Source organism: Zootermopsis nevadensis, unplaced genomic scaffold (genome assembly GCF_977971745.1).
Source record: "Zootermopsis nevadensis isolate Lab colony 2312 unplaced genomic scaffold, Znev_1.0 Znev_ptg000030l, whole genome shotgun sequence".
Lineage (NCBI taxonomy): Eukaryota > Metazoa > Arthropoda > Insecta > Blattodea > Termopsidae > Zootermopsis > Zootermopsis nevadensis.
The window spans coordinates 6,120,752-6,134,809 of record NW_028259162.1 but is presented as its reverse complement, the minus strand read 5'-3'; the positions used below and the strand labels follow the sequence as shown (position 1 = coordinate 6,134,809).

The window sequence follows — 14,058 nt, the reverse complement described above, 5'->3', positions numbered from 1 at the left end:
AAATCTAATTTTCTTATATTCTTAATTGCCCTTATCAGGAACGGAAATTATGACCCGCGAGGTAACTAATATTTGTTTAGTACTGCAGGAATTCCATTACATTTTCGACGTTTCGACCCAACAGTCCAGATATACTGGCATGGCTGCAAGTTTGAATATATATTTTCAACAGAAAATTCCATCTAAATCTACTGTGAAGTTTCGGAGGTACAAATTCTAATCGACTAAATTCTCAACGGTATAAATCAATATAACTCTCAAACTAACCTTAACTCTACATATATTTATTTTTCAGTCTATACACAATATATTGTGTATTACGTTTTAATTTACAATCTTACACTCTTTGAATTGTTATTATATTTCCTATGTCAAAATCCATAATCACGAACTTGAAAAAGAAAAATTAATTTCACAGATAATGAACATCTAAATGCATACTCCAAATCAAGATGAAGACAGAAAATTAAAAATCAATAAATGCAATACACAAAAATGTACAATAGTTTTTAAAATGAATGTATTGATAAGCCTGAAGATGATGTGGTAAACATCGAAACATGTCGTCAAAAATCAAAAGCGCTGGAAAGATGTAATATTATACGACACAGAAAGCGCTATAAAATATAACATAATGCAATTTATATTGTAAATGTTATAAAATTTTAAACAACATTATTTTAAAACAAGTTTTGTGTATAGACTGAAAAATAAATATATGTATTGATATAACACAAACATGACGCAATTAAGATATAAATTGAATAACCTTAACTCGTTTAATAATAATGTAAAATTCCGAATTTTCGAAAACAGTTAGCGTAAATAGAAGAACTAAGAGATTATTTCCCAAAATTGCTTTAAGTACGTAACAAATACCACACAATTTTTTTACAATGAAATTCGGGCCTGCTGATCTATAGTTATCGCAGACGTCTTGCGAACAGCGCACCATTCGGAGCGACCTGGTAGTGATGGAGCCGTCTCAAAAACACTGACTGTTGTTGGTGGACCTTTGAAATTATTTCGCTATCCTAACTATAAATATCTTTGTTATATCTTCCTTGATACGCCATCCTCCACTATTACCAATACTCCTGAAGATACATGTTGGTGCTCGTTTGAATAGCGACTTACTGTTTTAACATAAAACACTGGCAACACATTTCAGTGTGCCATAGTAAAATATCGTTTGCTATAAAACTGTAAAATTCGCTTTCATTTTAAACAGATTTATAACACAAATAGCTTGTTTCAGATTTAGTTGCAGTAATTATAAATAGCGCAAAATAAAGACATCAATATTCAGACGTATATACAAAAATTGTATCTCTAAAAACAGGATGAAATATAGGCGTCTACAGAAAAAATAAATTATTTGCAGTGTGACACACATACACTACTTGATACAGTAAATCAATCGTACCAACTTCATAAATCTCTCAGCTGGACATGCTGTTGATACAGATCCTATAAAATGGTGTTGCGAGATTTGTTTAACGAAACCAGTTTCTCTAAATGACTGTAGATTTTAAAATATATCACTCAATATTGCAGAATTAACGTGCTGTAATAATGACTAAAGAGATTCGATATCTATACTGTTACGTATTGTACTGCACATCACGAATATTGTCTCAAGTATCAGCCAAGATAACCTGCAAGAAAATTACTGTCTTGTTATTTTCGTTTATGGAAGTTTAGTCCGCTGATAAATAATTTGGAAAGAGAGTATGAAGTTTGATTTGCGCACTTGCTAATGGCAGAGGATTACTCTGGACTGAAAACAATTTTGAGAATCTTAATTATATGAAATTTATTCGACAACTTGACAGTAGCACAGTAGCAGGAGGTCTGGTGATGATTTGAGGAAGAATGTAGATTATGGCAGGATAAAATGGTAGGTTTATTTTGCAGTCAGGAAGGACTTTGCGACTTGTTGAAGAGGCCAGACTTTAATCAGTTTAAATAAAATAAGCCCAGGTTATAAAAACACAAATTTACAAGTGATTAGTATACCTGAAACAGGATTTGAAGCGAATTTTCCCCTGTTTGCTGCGAGAAATGTTAGCTGTAAAGTAGAATGGTACTGAAAAGGGTTTTCAGCAAACCGGGAATAAATTCGCTTCAAATCCTGTTTCAGGTATACTCATCACTTGTAACTTTGTGTTTTTATAACTTGGGCGTATTTTATTTAAACAAATTAAAGTCTAGCCTCTTCAACAAGTTGCAAAGTCCCTCCTGACTGCATAATAAACTTACCACTTATCACTAGGTGGTCGCCCTCCCCAACAAAAACTAGAATTTCTTTGGAATTCTTCCATCACTATACTCGTATAACAACCGGAAGATTCTCCGGGCTCTCAACCCACCGAAGACAGCGGCAATACCACGAAGACATGGAACAAGATCAAGTCGATAAGAAAAGGTGAATATGGCTCCGGATCAAAAAAAAGTTTAAGACCCCTGATCTACGGCGACGAACAGCATCCAAGATCACGGCGCTGGACCCCAACACTCAGCTCTGCCATAGGGCTCCAAATTCTCTTAGGTTACGCTATGCTGAAGCGTGCAACAGTGAAATAACGTTAGTATAGTGTTCCATCAAATACAACCTTGCCTCTCTCCAAAGCACTGAAAAGCCAAACAATTAGGATGTAATCTACTTTCACTGTCCACAAATAAAGAATTCCTGAAGACTACACCTTCTCTGACGATCGCCTTGTCACTAAACGTCTCATTTCTTCAAATAACGTAAATTCCAAGAGAAGTTTATTACACAGATGCAGAGCATTCAGGTTAACACAACGAACAACACAAACGTCCCTGATACTCCAGTTACAGTTCTATTATCAGTGTTTCATTGGTTAGTCAAATTTGTTAATTAATAATAATACTCATTTCAGTTTAATAATTCTACATGGTTTCCAGAAGTTTCCACTATGGTTCTCCAATCATTTGTAGTAAATCTATACTTTTATTAATGTTCAGCCTGAGGGGCATATTAAGTCCACTTTTGAATACAAGCATTTGTTATTTTATAATCACGTTTAAACCTCATAGTTTGTATCAGCTTTTATTTTAAACTATTTTGGGATGAATTACTGTGCTCTGTAACACATGTAGCTTCGTTTGACAACAAGCAAATTAATCGACCAGTTATCAAAGAAGTGGGTTCTTCGTGGAGTTAATTCTCTGTTAAAGCCTCGGTAACATTCGGCTTATAGGCAAGCATATTTGAAAGTATAATGACTGAAACATGAGATACATAATGACCGTGTATTTTAGAAGGAAACTTTTTCTAATTTGGCTGAAGGTGGAAAAGTACAGAGTTGAGTTCCACGAATAACTGGATCAAGTACATCCTGAGTTCAAATCTTGCATTTTCCATGACAATTCGACACATTTTCCGCCATTTAATGTCTGTAATATTTATCACGTTTTTTTAAAAAATTAATACTGGGAGGGGGCAGATTTATGTAACAGATCGAATTGCAGGTGTGCCAACCACTTCATACGTTTCCAGTGTCTGAGTGTTGACAAGCAATTAAGATGTGAAGCCTCGCATTAAATATCACGCAATTCAACATTCCTCGCAGTCGACCAACGACGACGGAAAAAATTGCCTGCTACTTTAGCAATAAATTTCGTTGTGTTCTGAAATATGTTCCTGCCTTGATGACGGCTATCTTCTGGGATGTCGCACCGTGTAGTCTGGTACATATTGACCGACGTTTCAAAGCTGACGACAGGGACAGTAAACTCCTCTGAATGGTCGGTTAGTATCTACTAGACTTTACGATGTAATATCCCTTTCACGTAGGCCACTACTATTTCCTTTTACGTTTTTACTCAATTATTTGGAATCATTCTATATTTTGGCGTAGTTAAATTATACAAAAATTGCCAACTGAAAGGCAAATATCTTATTTAATATCGTACGTGGAGATATAAGATTTTCATATAAGTTTATCTTGTAATACTGGATTATGAAAGTACGAAATGGGCATAATTTAGTTACAAAAGTATTCTTCAACTTGAATTGAAACTTCGGGTTCCGTTACAAGAGAGTTAATTATCAATGCATCCAAGACCACAGAATACTCAGTAGTTACAGACGAACAAATACATTTAAAGGAGGAAAGAGCACGGAAATACTGTAATAAATTGGACGTACTGCTTTTGGCCGGTTGCAGAAGACTGAATTGTGTGTCTGGACATAGGCGAAATAATTCTCTTCGAAGATAGAAATAACTGAGAAGCATTCGGCAACACACGTGGTGCTGAAAAACAAGCAGTAAACTACCTGTACTACCTGCTCAGTTATAACGACCTCTGAAAGGGAAGCCGGTTTCGGAGCTAAAGTGGTCTATATCCGTTACAGGGTCACAAGTTGCATGTATTGCGTTTTTCTTTCGGGGAACCAGTGGAACCACGGTTCCGGAGAATTAGACGTAAATACGTCTATACGGAAAGGAAGTTTATATATTGGCTTTATTCTGAATATTTCCTTTATATCCGCTTTACAAATAAGTAAAGTTTGATTAAGACGTTGCTTATTCAACTTGAATTAGTTACGCTTAAGATGGGTCTGTGGTAGCTGAATGTAATGTAAAGTAATGTAATATAATGAAATGTAATGTAATGTAATGTTTCCTAGGTAACAACAATGCCGAGTAAACAGATGACGTTTCGTAGGTAACCATTGTTACACTTTTTCGTTACACTTTTTTTTTTGTCGAATGACCCTTCTTTATAGACGTATTTACGTCAAAAAGAGAACCGAGAACATTCATGGAAAGGACAAACACAAAGACGAATTTTAAAATATTTTTCTCGTTAAACCGAGGAAAGAGCCTCTCTGGAAGTGGCGACAATGAAAAAAACTTGCGTGCCCGTCCCAGGAATGAAACCCTGCCCTTTCAAGCCCCTCACCAATTTTAGTGGTCGAGCTACCCTGCTCATCATATCAGACCAACTGTACACTCTAATCAAATTTCAGAAAAAAATACTCGTTTAAAATTGAATTATGTCCATCCCTGACTTCAAAGTGTTGTAGCACATGAAGGGAAATATTTCACCTAGACCTGACATAACATGTTTTAGACGCCAATGTAAGTCGATACTAACAACTGCTAGTAACTCGGCACCGATCGATTCGAAGCATCTGATTCTGTAAGATTACTAAATTCGTTCAAATAACAAATTCTGATTTTCTTAGTGAGGTATCTTGTAAGTTATGTCTTACTGGCCGCTTAATTGAAGTTTATATAAATGAGAGCGGAAAGTCTTTCGATTGTTAGCGTTGGTCGCTTCGAAGTAGTTTCCTTAATTGGGCTGTGTTCCTTTGCTTGCATAAGTTACGAAGACATACTTGTATGCCAAAATGATCCACTTATAAGAATAAAGTAAACAATGAAGCAATGCGAACTAATAAATTCCGTGGTGAATGGACGTACGGCGTTTGTAACGAAGTGCAACTTTGCGAGTCTGTCATTCTGTTCAAAGACGTTAACAATGTTTCTCCGTAACTGGCTGCTTTATTCATTGAATAAATATTATAACTTTCCATAAATCCTCTGTTTTCATTTGTATAATGTGCTTCCCTTCTTAATACGAGGTGCGATCGGAAAGTTTCTAGACTGCGCGTATAAAAACCCGTACACTTATCTCAGGTATTAAATTCATCCATCACCCTCGAAGTAGTTCCCCTGGGAGTGAACACAACGATCCCAGCGCCGCTGCCAAGCCTGGAAGCATCCCTGGAAATCTTTCTTTGTCAGCCTGTCAAGCACCATCTGCGATTCTGCCTGAATCTCTTGCCAAAGACTCGCCAAAACGGCTACGGAAACCTATGAAATGCTAAAGCAAGCATTTGGGGAGTACGCAATGGGTCGTGCACAAACGTTTGTGTGGCATTCACGTTTTAAAAATGGCCGAACCTCTGTCGATGATGACGAGCGTTCTGGACGACCATCTTCGAGCACAACGCCCGAAAATGTTACGAAGATTCGGCAGGCCATTCACGAAGATCGACGTCGTACCATCAACGACTTGTGCGACATTGTTGGGATAGGCTATGGGACCTGTCAGCTGATTCTAAAGGAAGAACTCCACATGCGACGCATCATGACAACGCGCCAGCGCACACCGCCCTCAAAGTTCGGCAGTTTTTGGCCTCAAACACCATGGCCGTCATCCCGCACCCTCCTTATTCGCCGTGTGACTTCTTCCTCTTCCCAAATATGAAAATTCAGCTAAGGGAAGGAGATTTGAGACGATAGAAGAGATTCAGGCAGAATCGCAGATGGTGCTTGACAGGCTGACAAAGAAAGATTTCCAGGGATGCTTCCAGGCTTGGCAGCGGCGCTGGGATCGTTGTGTTCACTCCCAGGGGAACTACTTCGAGGGTGATGGATGAATTTAATACTTGAGATAAGTGTACGGGTTTTTATACGCGCAGTCTGGAAACTTTCCGATCGCACCTCGTAATTTAAATTGTGTTGGTTCAATTTCAAAACATTTCCGTTCTACCTACGCACAAATATATCTCGTATGTGTAAAATAAAAATGCTATACAAGTAAAACTGTAGACCTATTGTAACTTTAACTTATATAAGATCAATTTACGGCTCAAATATTTTGATGCTGGTATTCTGGGTTGTGACGCCGTGTTGGATAAATATTTCTGAATCAGATATTAAATATTTCACACGTGGAATTATTCATTATTATGTAACTTACATTAGACAAATCAATGTTTGTTATTCTACATTAGAATGAAGTTACATTAGAAGTTGGCAGGTTAAAAGCTGTGGAAGGGGTACCTCATGAATGGGAATCACTTTGCAGCTGGTTTATATCTGCTTCACTCCGAATAATTTCGCTCTGATTTACATTTTTATCCTCTCTTTAATGTTAATGTCTGTTTGTCACTAACGGAAAATCTTAATTCGAAACTCAGTGGGATTTCTTCGAGAAGCGAAACTGACACATGATTTGAAACGTAGGTTTGCACACCTTGTATGTGAGGATAAATATTTAACTTGGTAGCAGGGCGCAAGATGTATGTCGCTATAGCATTAATATTTTATTTTAAATTCAGCAGGTTTAAAGTATGATACATAACTTTACATATAATGAAATCTAACGTTTCGGTCAACAAGTAATCAAAGCGGTAAGTTTGATTGGTTGTAGAACATCTGATTGGTTTTTCTCTCTTTTATATGTTCACGACTTCACTGAACAAACGTAAGTATAGATTACAATAGACTAGCGGTTAGAACGCTGGCCTTGTAATCCTGGGGTCTCGGGTTAGATTCCCGGCGGTGCTCGAATTTATAACTTGTGTTGGGCAAGGCCGTGGTATAGGCAACACGGAGTTTTCCTCCGGGGGCTTCCCCCTTTCTCCGTGGCATCCCAACAATTACTCCATTCACACACAGAAGAAGGCAATGGCAAACCACTTCTGGATCATCTGCCAAGAACGTATATGAACAGATCCCAGTCCGAGAAAAGGATGGAAGGATCCAGTTCATATGGACCTGTCCTCAGACAGAACACTAAATAAAAATAAGATGAGGTGGTCTAGCGGTTAGAACGCTGGCCTTGTAATCCTGGGGGTCTCGGGTTCGATTCCCGGGGTGCTCGAATTTATAACTTGTGTTGGGCAAGGCCGTGGTCTAGGCAACACGGAGTTTTCCTCCGGGGGCTTCCCCGGTTTCTCCATTCACACACAGAAGAAGGCAATGGCAAACCACTTCTGGGTCATCATATATGAACAGGTCCCAGTCCGAGAAAAGGATGGAAGGATCCTGTTCATATGGACCTATCGTCAGACAGAACACTAAATAATAATAATAGATTACAATACGTAAGTGCCCTTTTTACCTTGTGTAACCATTAAGCACCTAATGTACTTTTGGTATACCAAAAAATTATGTTACGGATTCACTGAGCGTATTGGTCCGCAAGGAGAATAATACATCGAAGCTGAAAGCAACCATTAGTCTGGAAGTAATTAAATACAGATTTTACGGGGACATTCCGGGAACTTAATTGTCACACATCGTAATACAAAAATACTTTACGGAGGAAATAACGAAACACCAGTAATTTCGTAAAGAAAGAACAGAACAATTTTCGATGTTTATTTATAGTGTGCCTTTAGGGTAAAGAACCCAGTTTCGGCATGTCTTGCTATTTTGTTATAACTCCAAAGCACTTTGCCCTCGGGTTACTGGTACACCAGGCCGGATACACGTGAGACAAGAATTACGTTTAGCTGATCCCACATTTACACATGAGCGGCTACGTTAAAGGGTAACTGTGTGTATAGGAAGCCAAATAAAAAGAAAACATGAAGACTTACTTAGCGATGTTACGGCTGAGGACATCACTACTTGCTGTATCCCGTCTTCAGGCAACGGCACTTTATTTACACACACTGAAATTAAATACAAAGCAATGTGTCAGAAAGAGATTTAGTGAAGAGTGAAGCCAATCATTAAAGTCCTGAAGAAAGGTCAAGAGTTCGTTGTAGGTATACAAGACAGGTAAATGTAAAGCACAGTTCGCCTGTACCTAAGCATCACAATACTGAAGCGTACAGAAGCGCGGAGACAAAACTCCACTTATTCTTGACTTCGGAACTAGCTAGAGATCATCCGACAGACTTCCTCCTCATAAGATCTTTGTAGGATCTGAGGTTTTCACGGCGGTGAGTCTGAATATTACTGTCTTCTGGGTTGTTGCGCCGTGAAGTCTAGCGATGATCGCCCTGAAACGTCGGTAAACATCGACCAGACTACACAGCGCAATAACCCAGGAGACAGAAATCTTCATACTCTGATGACGGAGGCAGTATGACCTCTGAAACGTTGGTAAACATCGACAAGACTACACAGCGCAATAACCCAGAAGACAGAAATCTTCGTACTCTGATGACCGAGGCAGTATGACCTCAGAAACGTTGGTAAACATCGACCAGACTACATGGCGCAACAACCCAGAAGACAGAAATCTTCATACTCTGATGACGGAGGCAGTATGACCTCAGAAACGTTGGTAAACATCGACCAGACTACACAGCGCAACAACCCAGAAGACAGAAATCTTCATACTCTGATGACGGAGGCAGTATGACCTCTGAAACGTTGGTAAACATCGACCAGACTACACAGCGCAACAACCCAGAAGACAGAAATCTTCATACTCTGATGACGGAGGCAGTATGACCTCTGAAACGTTGGTAAACATCGACCAGACTACACAGCGCAACAACCCAGAAGACAGAAATCTTCATACTCTGATGACGGAGGCAGTATGACCTCTGAAACGTTGGTATACATCGACCAGACTACACAGCGCAGCAGCCCAGGAGACAGAAATCTTGTGTAGCTTTATTCTAAAACACCAGACGAGAATAATTTTGTTGCACACACTATGCTAGTGAGTTAGAAGTGTAGACATTTCCTTTGATTGGTGACTGCTCTGCAAGTGCCTGTCACAGGCATCAGATGTGAAAGAGACAACGAAACCCACAATCATCTGCAGTGAGCAACATTTTACGTAGCTCAGAAAAGGAGGGAAACATCAAAGAAATAAACGGCATTACACAAAACGAAAAGGAAGAAGAAGAAATTGGTCGACCGAATGTAATACTGTTAAATATACCAAAGCATCGCTGTGATCAAAAGCTGTAACAGGAGACTGAGAAATGCATTACCTGGAGCGCAGTGCTCATGTCAAATGCCTCAGTTTATGTACTCAAATATATAAGCCGAAAGAAACATAACTACATCTACGTTACTTCTTTTACCATAAAGGAGAGATCAAAGTCTATATCTGTTACAGTGGCTTAACAAAAGCTTATTTCTAGAGGCAATCTGTGTTGTATGTAACTGGTTGTTTGGACTGTAAACGCAACTGTTTGGAGTGGTAACTTAACATGGTTTTGCAAACGTTTCATTCTTTTGTGTTCGGCTACTAGAATACGATAGGTCCAGCTAAACAAATAAATGTAAACACTACGTTTATATGATCATCTCGTTTCAAATTCCGTTGTCTACAAGCACTCACCTTTCACTTCTTTCCAATGTCACTGTGAACACTAAACACTTCACCCATTTACGGATACGATGTTCCCGGTATTTCAAAGCGCCATTCTGTAATGGGAGACTAGCTCGATTCTCATTATAATCGATTTCCGATTTGACATGTCAGATAGTCAACGTCGAGTTCTCTATACTCGCCTCCTTCTAGTACCAAGGTCAAGCGAGCACTCCCGAAACCATAACAAGAGAGAGAAGGAAGACCATGGTAATTTGCACGCGGAAATGGACATGACAATAAGATTCAAAAGTGATCTAGACTACGAATGCCCAAGAACTATCGCTGTGATTGCCATTTCCAGTCTCTCAGCATGGTGAAACATTATAATTCATTACGGAGTAATAGGTTAATAATAATAGCAATAACTGGATCCTTGAGAAGCTGGTATATGCATTTCTTCGTTGTTATAGTCGGCGCAGTAGTTTTCAAGGAGAAGGCTCGGAGCGAGTCACTTGTGCGATGGTATAATGCTGACTGCACCGAGGAGCTTATCGGACTGAACGCCCAAACAAAAGAAATACGCTGACCGCGCCACCACAGGTACACAGACTAGGCCCGTCCGCCAGCTCAGCTAGCTTCTCCACCGGCCAAAAATTACTGCGCCTGCTATACTGTCCTGTCTCAACAACCACATGACCAATTATAATAAAAATATTAATAAGACAATGTCCTTCTTGACAAGCTAGTAGTGACTCAGTTAAGTTATGGAATACTGAAAACGGAAAGAAATTCCACCGGACTGCTTCATCAGAAGCATTGCAAGTAATTACTCTCTGTCCAGGCAGTCTTGATGTGCAATAAGCCAGTGATTAAATCAATACAGAATGATACGTTATTAAACAATGGGATTAATTACGGGGTAATGATTGGTGATCCGTCGTGAAATGTCCTTGAGAGTCAGAGCACAAACTGCCTTACGGTCGTTGATCCCCCCCTTGGTATCATCCCCCATTACACCACCCCTCTTTCCTTTGACGGTAGCTGCCAGGTCAACCCCGTCATTATTCATTTTTACACGAATGAACTTTAACTGGACGTCTTCACAGACCCTCTGAAGTGAACTACAGGAAGGAAACACTGATTCTTGGACGGAAGCCAAACAGAGCGATCACAAGATGAAGCATAAGGAAATGATAACTTGAGCGAAGTCAAATTCCGGTGAAAACTTGCGCCCTACCTTATTTCCTCCTACCGTTGCTTTTTTAAAAATTATTTTTACCTGTTTACAAACGCATGTTTAAATATTATTAAAGTGATCAGATCATCGAGGTGGCATGCAGCTTGTACGCGAAAGAGAACAATTGGGTACAAAATGTCGGCTGGAAAACCGGAAGGGAGGATACCACTCGGAAGACCCGGATTTAAATATGAGGATAATATTAAATGGTTCTTAGGGGAAGAAAGTGCGAGGTTATGGAATGAATTCATCTGGCTCGGCGATAAATACCAGCGGCGGTATCTTGTAAACGGAATTATAAATCTCCAGGCTCTCTAAAAGTTGGGTAATTTCTTTACCAGGTGACCAACTATCAGATTCTCAAAGGACTATGTTTACGGCAGGATTTTCATTTTCGAGATCTTTTGTTTTTAAATGAAGCCTTTGTAGCATAATTTAGTGTGGACCTTACATACAAATAGTTTCGAAACTCTGATATAGGTTCATTCCGTCTAGATATTTCTTGTGGCTTTTAGATCATACAGTGGACCAAAGGACGATGCGCGGTGCAGATACAGTAGCAGATTATACAAGAAGATTTCGTCCACTTGGACACCTTGGGGTTTCATAACGAAGGAATCACCTTCGAGGAAGAAAGAGTCCGGTGCATGGTAAAATAAGACGACGAAGAAAGGAATCGACCGCAGAATAATGCGAATTTTCTTCAAGAGAGCGCGATAAAAGAAAATATATAGAAAAATGCTTTGTAAAGCCGACGGCGAAAAGAGCAAGGACAGCTTGGAGGTTAGGTCAGAAACATTTCACTACCAATTTAACTCGCTACATTACCGCCACATTTTCTCTATGTTTCGAGGGTACCATTTTTGTAAGCAAGCCCAGGGCTTGCTCTTTTTCAGTTTCCTAATTCTATACACAGACAGGCCTGTCTGTTCCTGGCGTTTACAGATCACCCGGTCATCTTGTTTCCTTTCGTCTCCCTGACAAAGGATAAGGCATTTTCTTCTTAAGAAACATCTTTTCTCTGACAATGTAAAACAGCGTGCATAATATGGATTGACACTGTCTACAAGATCAGGCTCAACCACGATACGATCTAACGTACGGACAGATCTGCGAGTAACATGTCAGGAGATGGGTACTGTCTGCTTGAAATAAAGCAAGTAGTTGGGACTCTAAATTGACTGCTTCTTTATGAGCCGACATTCTGTGTTTTTCTGCAGATTATATACAGGATTTCTGTAGTTTCAGCAGCCTTAAAGACTACTTTACTGAAGACTTAACTCCATAAACTGGCAGACTCTTAGCTGACTAAGAAATTATTCTTATTTTATGAAACCCTAAGTCCCACTACTGTCACAAAAACCCATCCTTTTCTGAGTCAGATAAATCTAGTCATCTTATCCTTTTTGTTTGAAGTTATTTTTGATATTATACAACAAAATGTGTTTCAATCTTTCCTTCCCTATAAACGTTTAAGCTGTTTTAAAACTGCATTAAAAGTATTATAGAACGCGTCCTTTTAAAACAGAAAGAAATTAAATTAGGACTTTGAAGACAATAAACTATACTGATATACGTATATTTTATATCAGAACCTATGGTTATATTTTCTGCCCACAAAATTAGGTTGTGCCATACATTCTCCTTCCAACGAACACTGTGTAAAATTCAGAACCAACATAAATCTTTCCCTCTCACCACGAAATCTACCATATAAGTGCACAAAAACTCCCATCACATTTCCTAAGGCTATAAAAATTTATAAGTATAAAGAGACGTGAGTGGATTTTGAGGGAGAAAATTATCTATTCCACGCTTTCAAAACTTCTATCAAGGAAAAAGTCTTTTTATACATAATAATAAAAGAAAAATCTATACTGCAAGTCATCCTTAACCTTAAATGTTATCAAAGTCAGGCTCCCCGTGGACTACTTAGCACCTTTCGCGCATGCGTTACACGCTACGGGGGTTTCAGCCACGGAGATAACGCCGAACAAAAGAATATCGGAACGGAAATAATCAACAATGAATAGATTCTCAAATGGCGGTGATAGGAAGCGTGAAAAAGGAGGACTCAAAATTAAAAAAGAAACTATCAGAAAAATCTTGATGACAATGCAGCTTTACAAATGAGATATTCATTATATTGAACCATCCTTATCCTTTAAAAATAAAGAAGAGGTGAGAAATTGGTAGGGGTGTAGTACATAAAAATGAAAGAGTTCGAGTCAATTCGGATCATTTAGTTATGTAAACACTTGAGGGTGGCCGCATTGGAATAATGAGCGAACCCACCTCCAACAAAGGGAACAAAGCACGATCGTGATGCCCACTAATTATGTCGGGCATTGTTCGGTAGTCGAGAAGCTTGTACGCTAAAAGGCTAGGAAGGGATGGATTGGGTTGGGCTGACCCCGTGATATATACTGGGGGTCAAAACAACAATAATATTGATAAAAGGGCATAAAGTACATCTGAGTACTATCATAAACTATAAGTGCAAATGTAAACACATCAAGACTAACGAACTTAATGGAGATTTCCGTCTTCTGGGTTGTTGCGCTGTGTAGTCTGGTCGATGTTTACCAACTTTTCAGAGGTCATACTGCCTCCGTCATCAGAGTATGAAGATTTATGTCTTCTGGGTTGTTGCGCTGTGTAGTCTGGTCGATGTTTACCAACGTTTCAGAGGTCATACTGCCTCCGTCATCAGGGCGATGAGTATGAATATCCTGTCTTCTGGGTTGTTGCGCTGTGTAGTCTAGTCG

The 14,058-nt window shown here is 39.1% G+C and overlaps 1 protein-coding gene and 1 long non-coding RNA gene across 2 annotated transcripts in view; one reads left to right on the top strand and one right to left on the bottom strand.

The window, feature by feature from the left end:
- Window positions 1-14,058, bottom strand: part of LOC110834387 (uncharacterized) — a 148,822-nt gene that overhangs the window by 44,725 nt on the left and 90,039 nt on the right. Inside the window, exon 4 of the mRNA XM_087358474.1 lies at window positions 8,372-8,446. Coding sequence (XP_087214600.1) covers window positions 8,372-8,446 — 75 coding nt within the window. The remainder of the gene's footprint in view (window positions 1-8,371; window positions 8,447-14,058) is intronic.
- Window positions 1-14,058, top strand: part of LOC147872118 (uncharacterized) — a 47,095-nt gene that overhangs the window by 26,217 nt on the left and 6,820 nt on the right. The window lies entirely within an intron of this gene.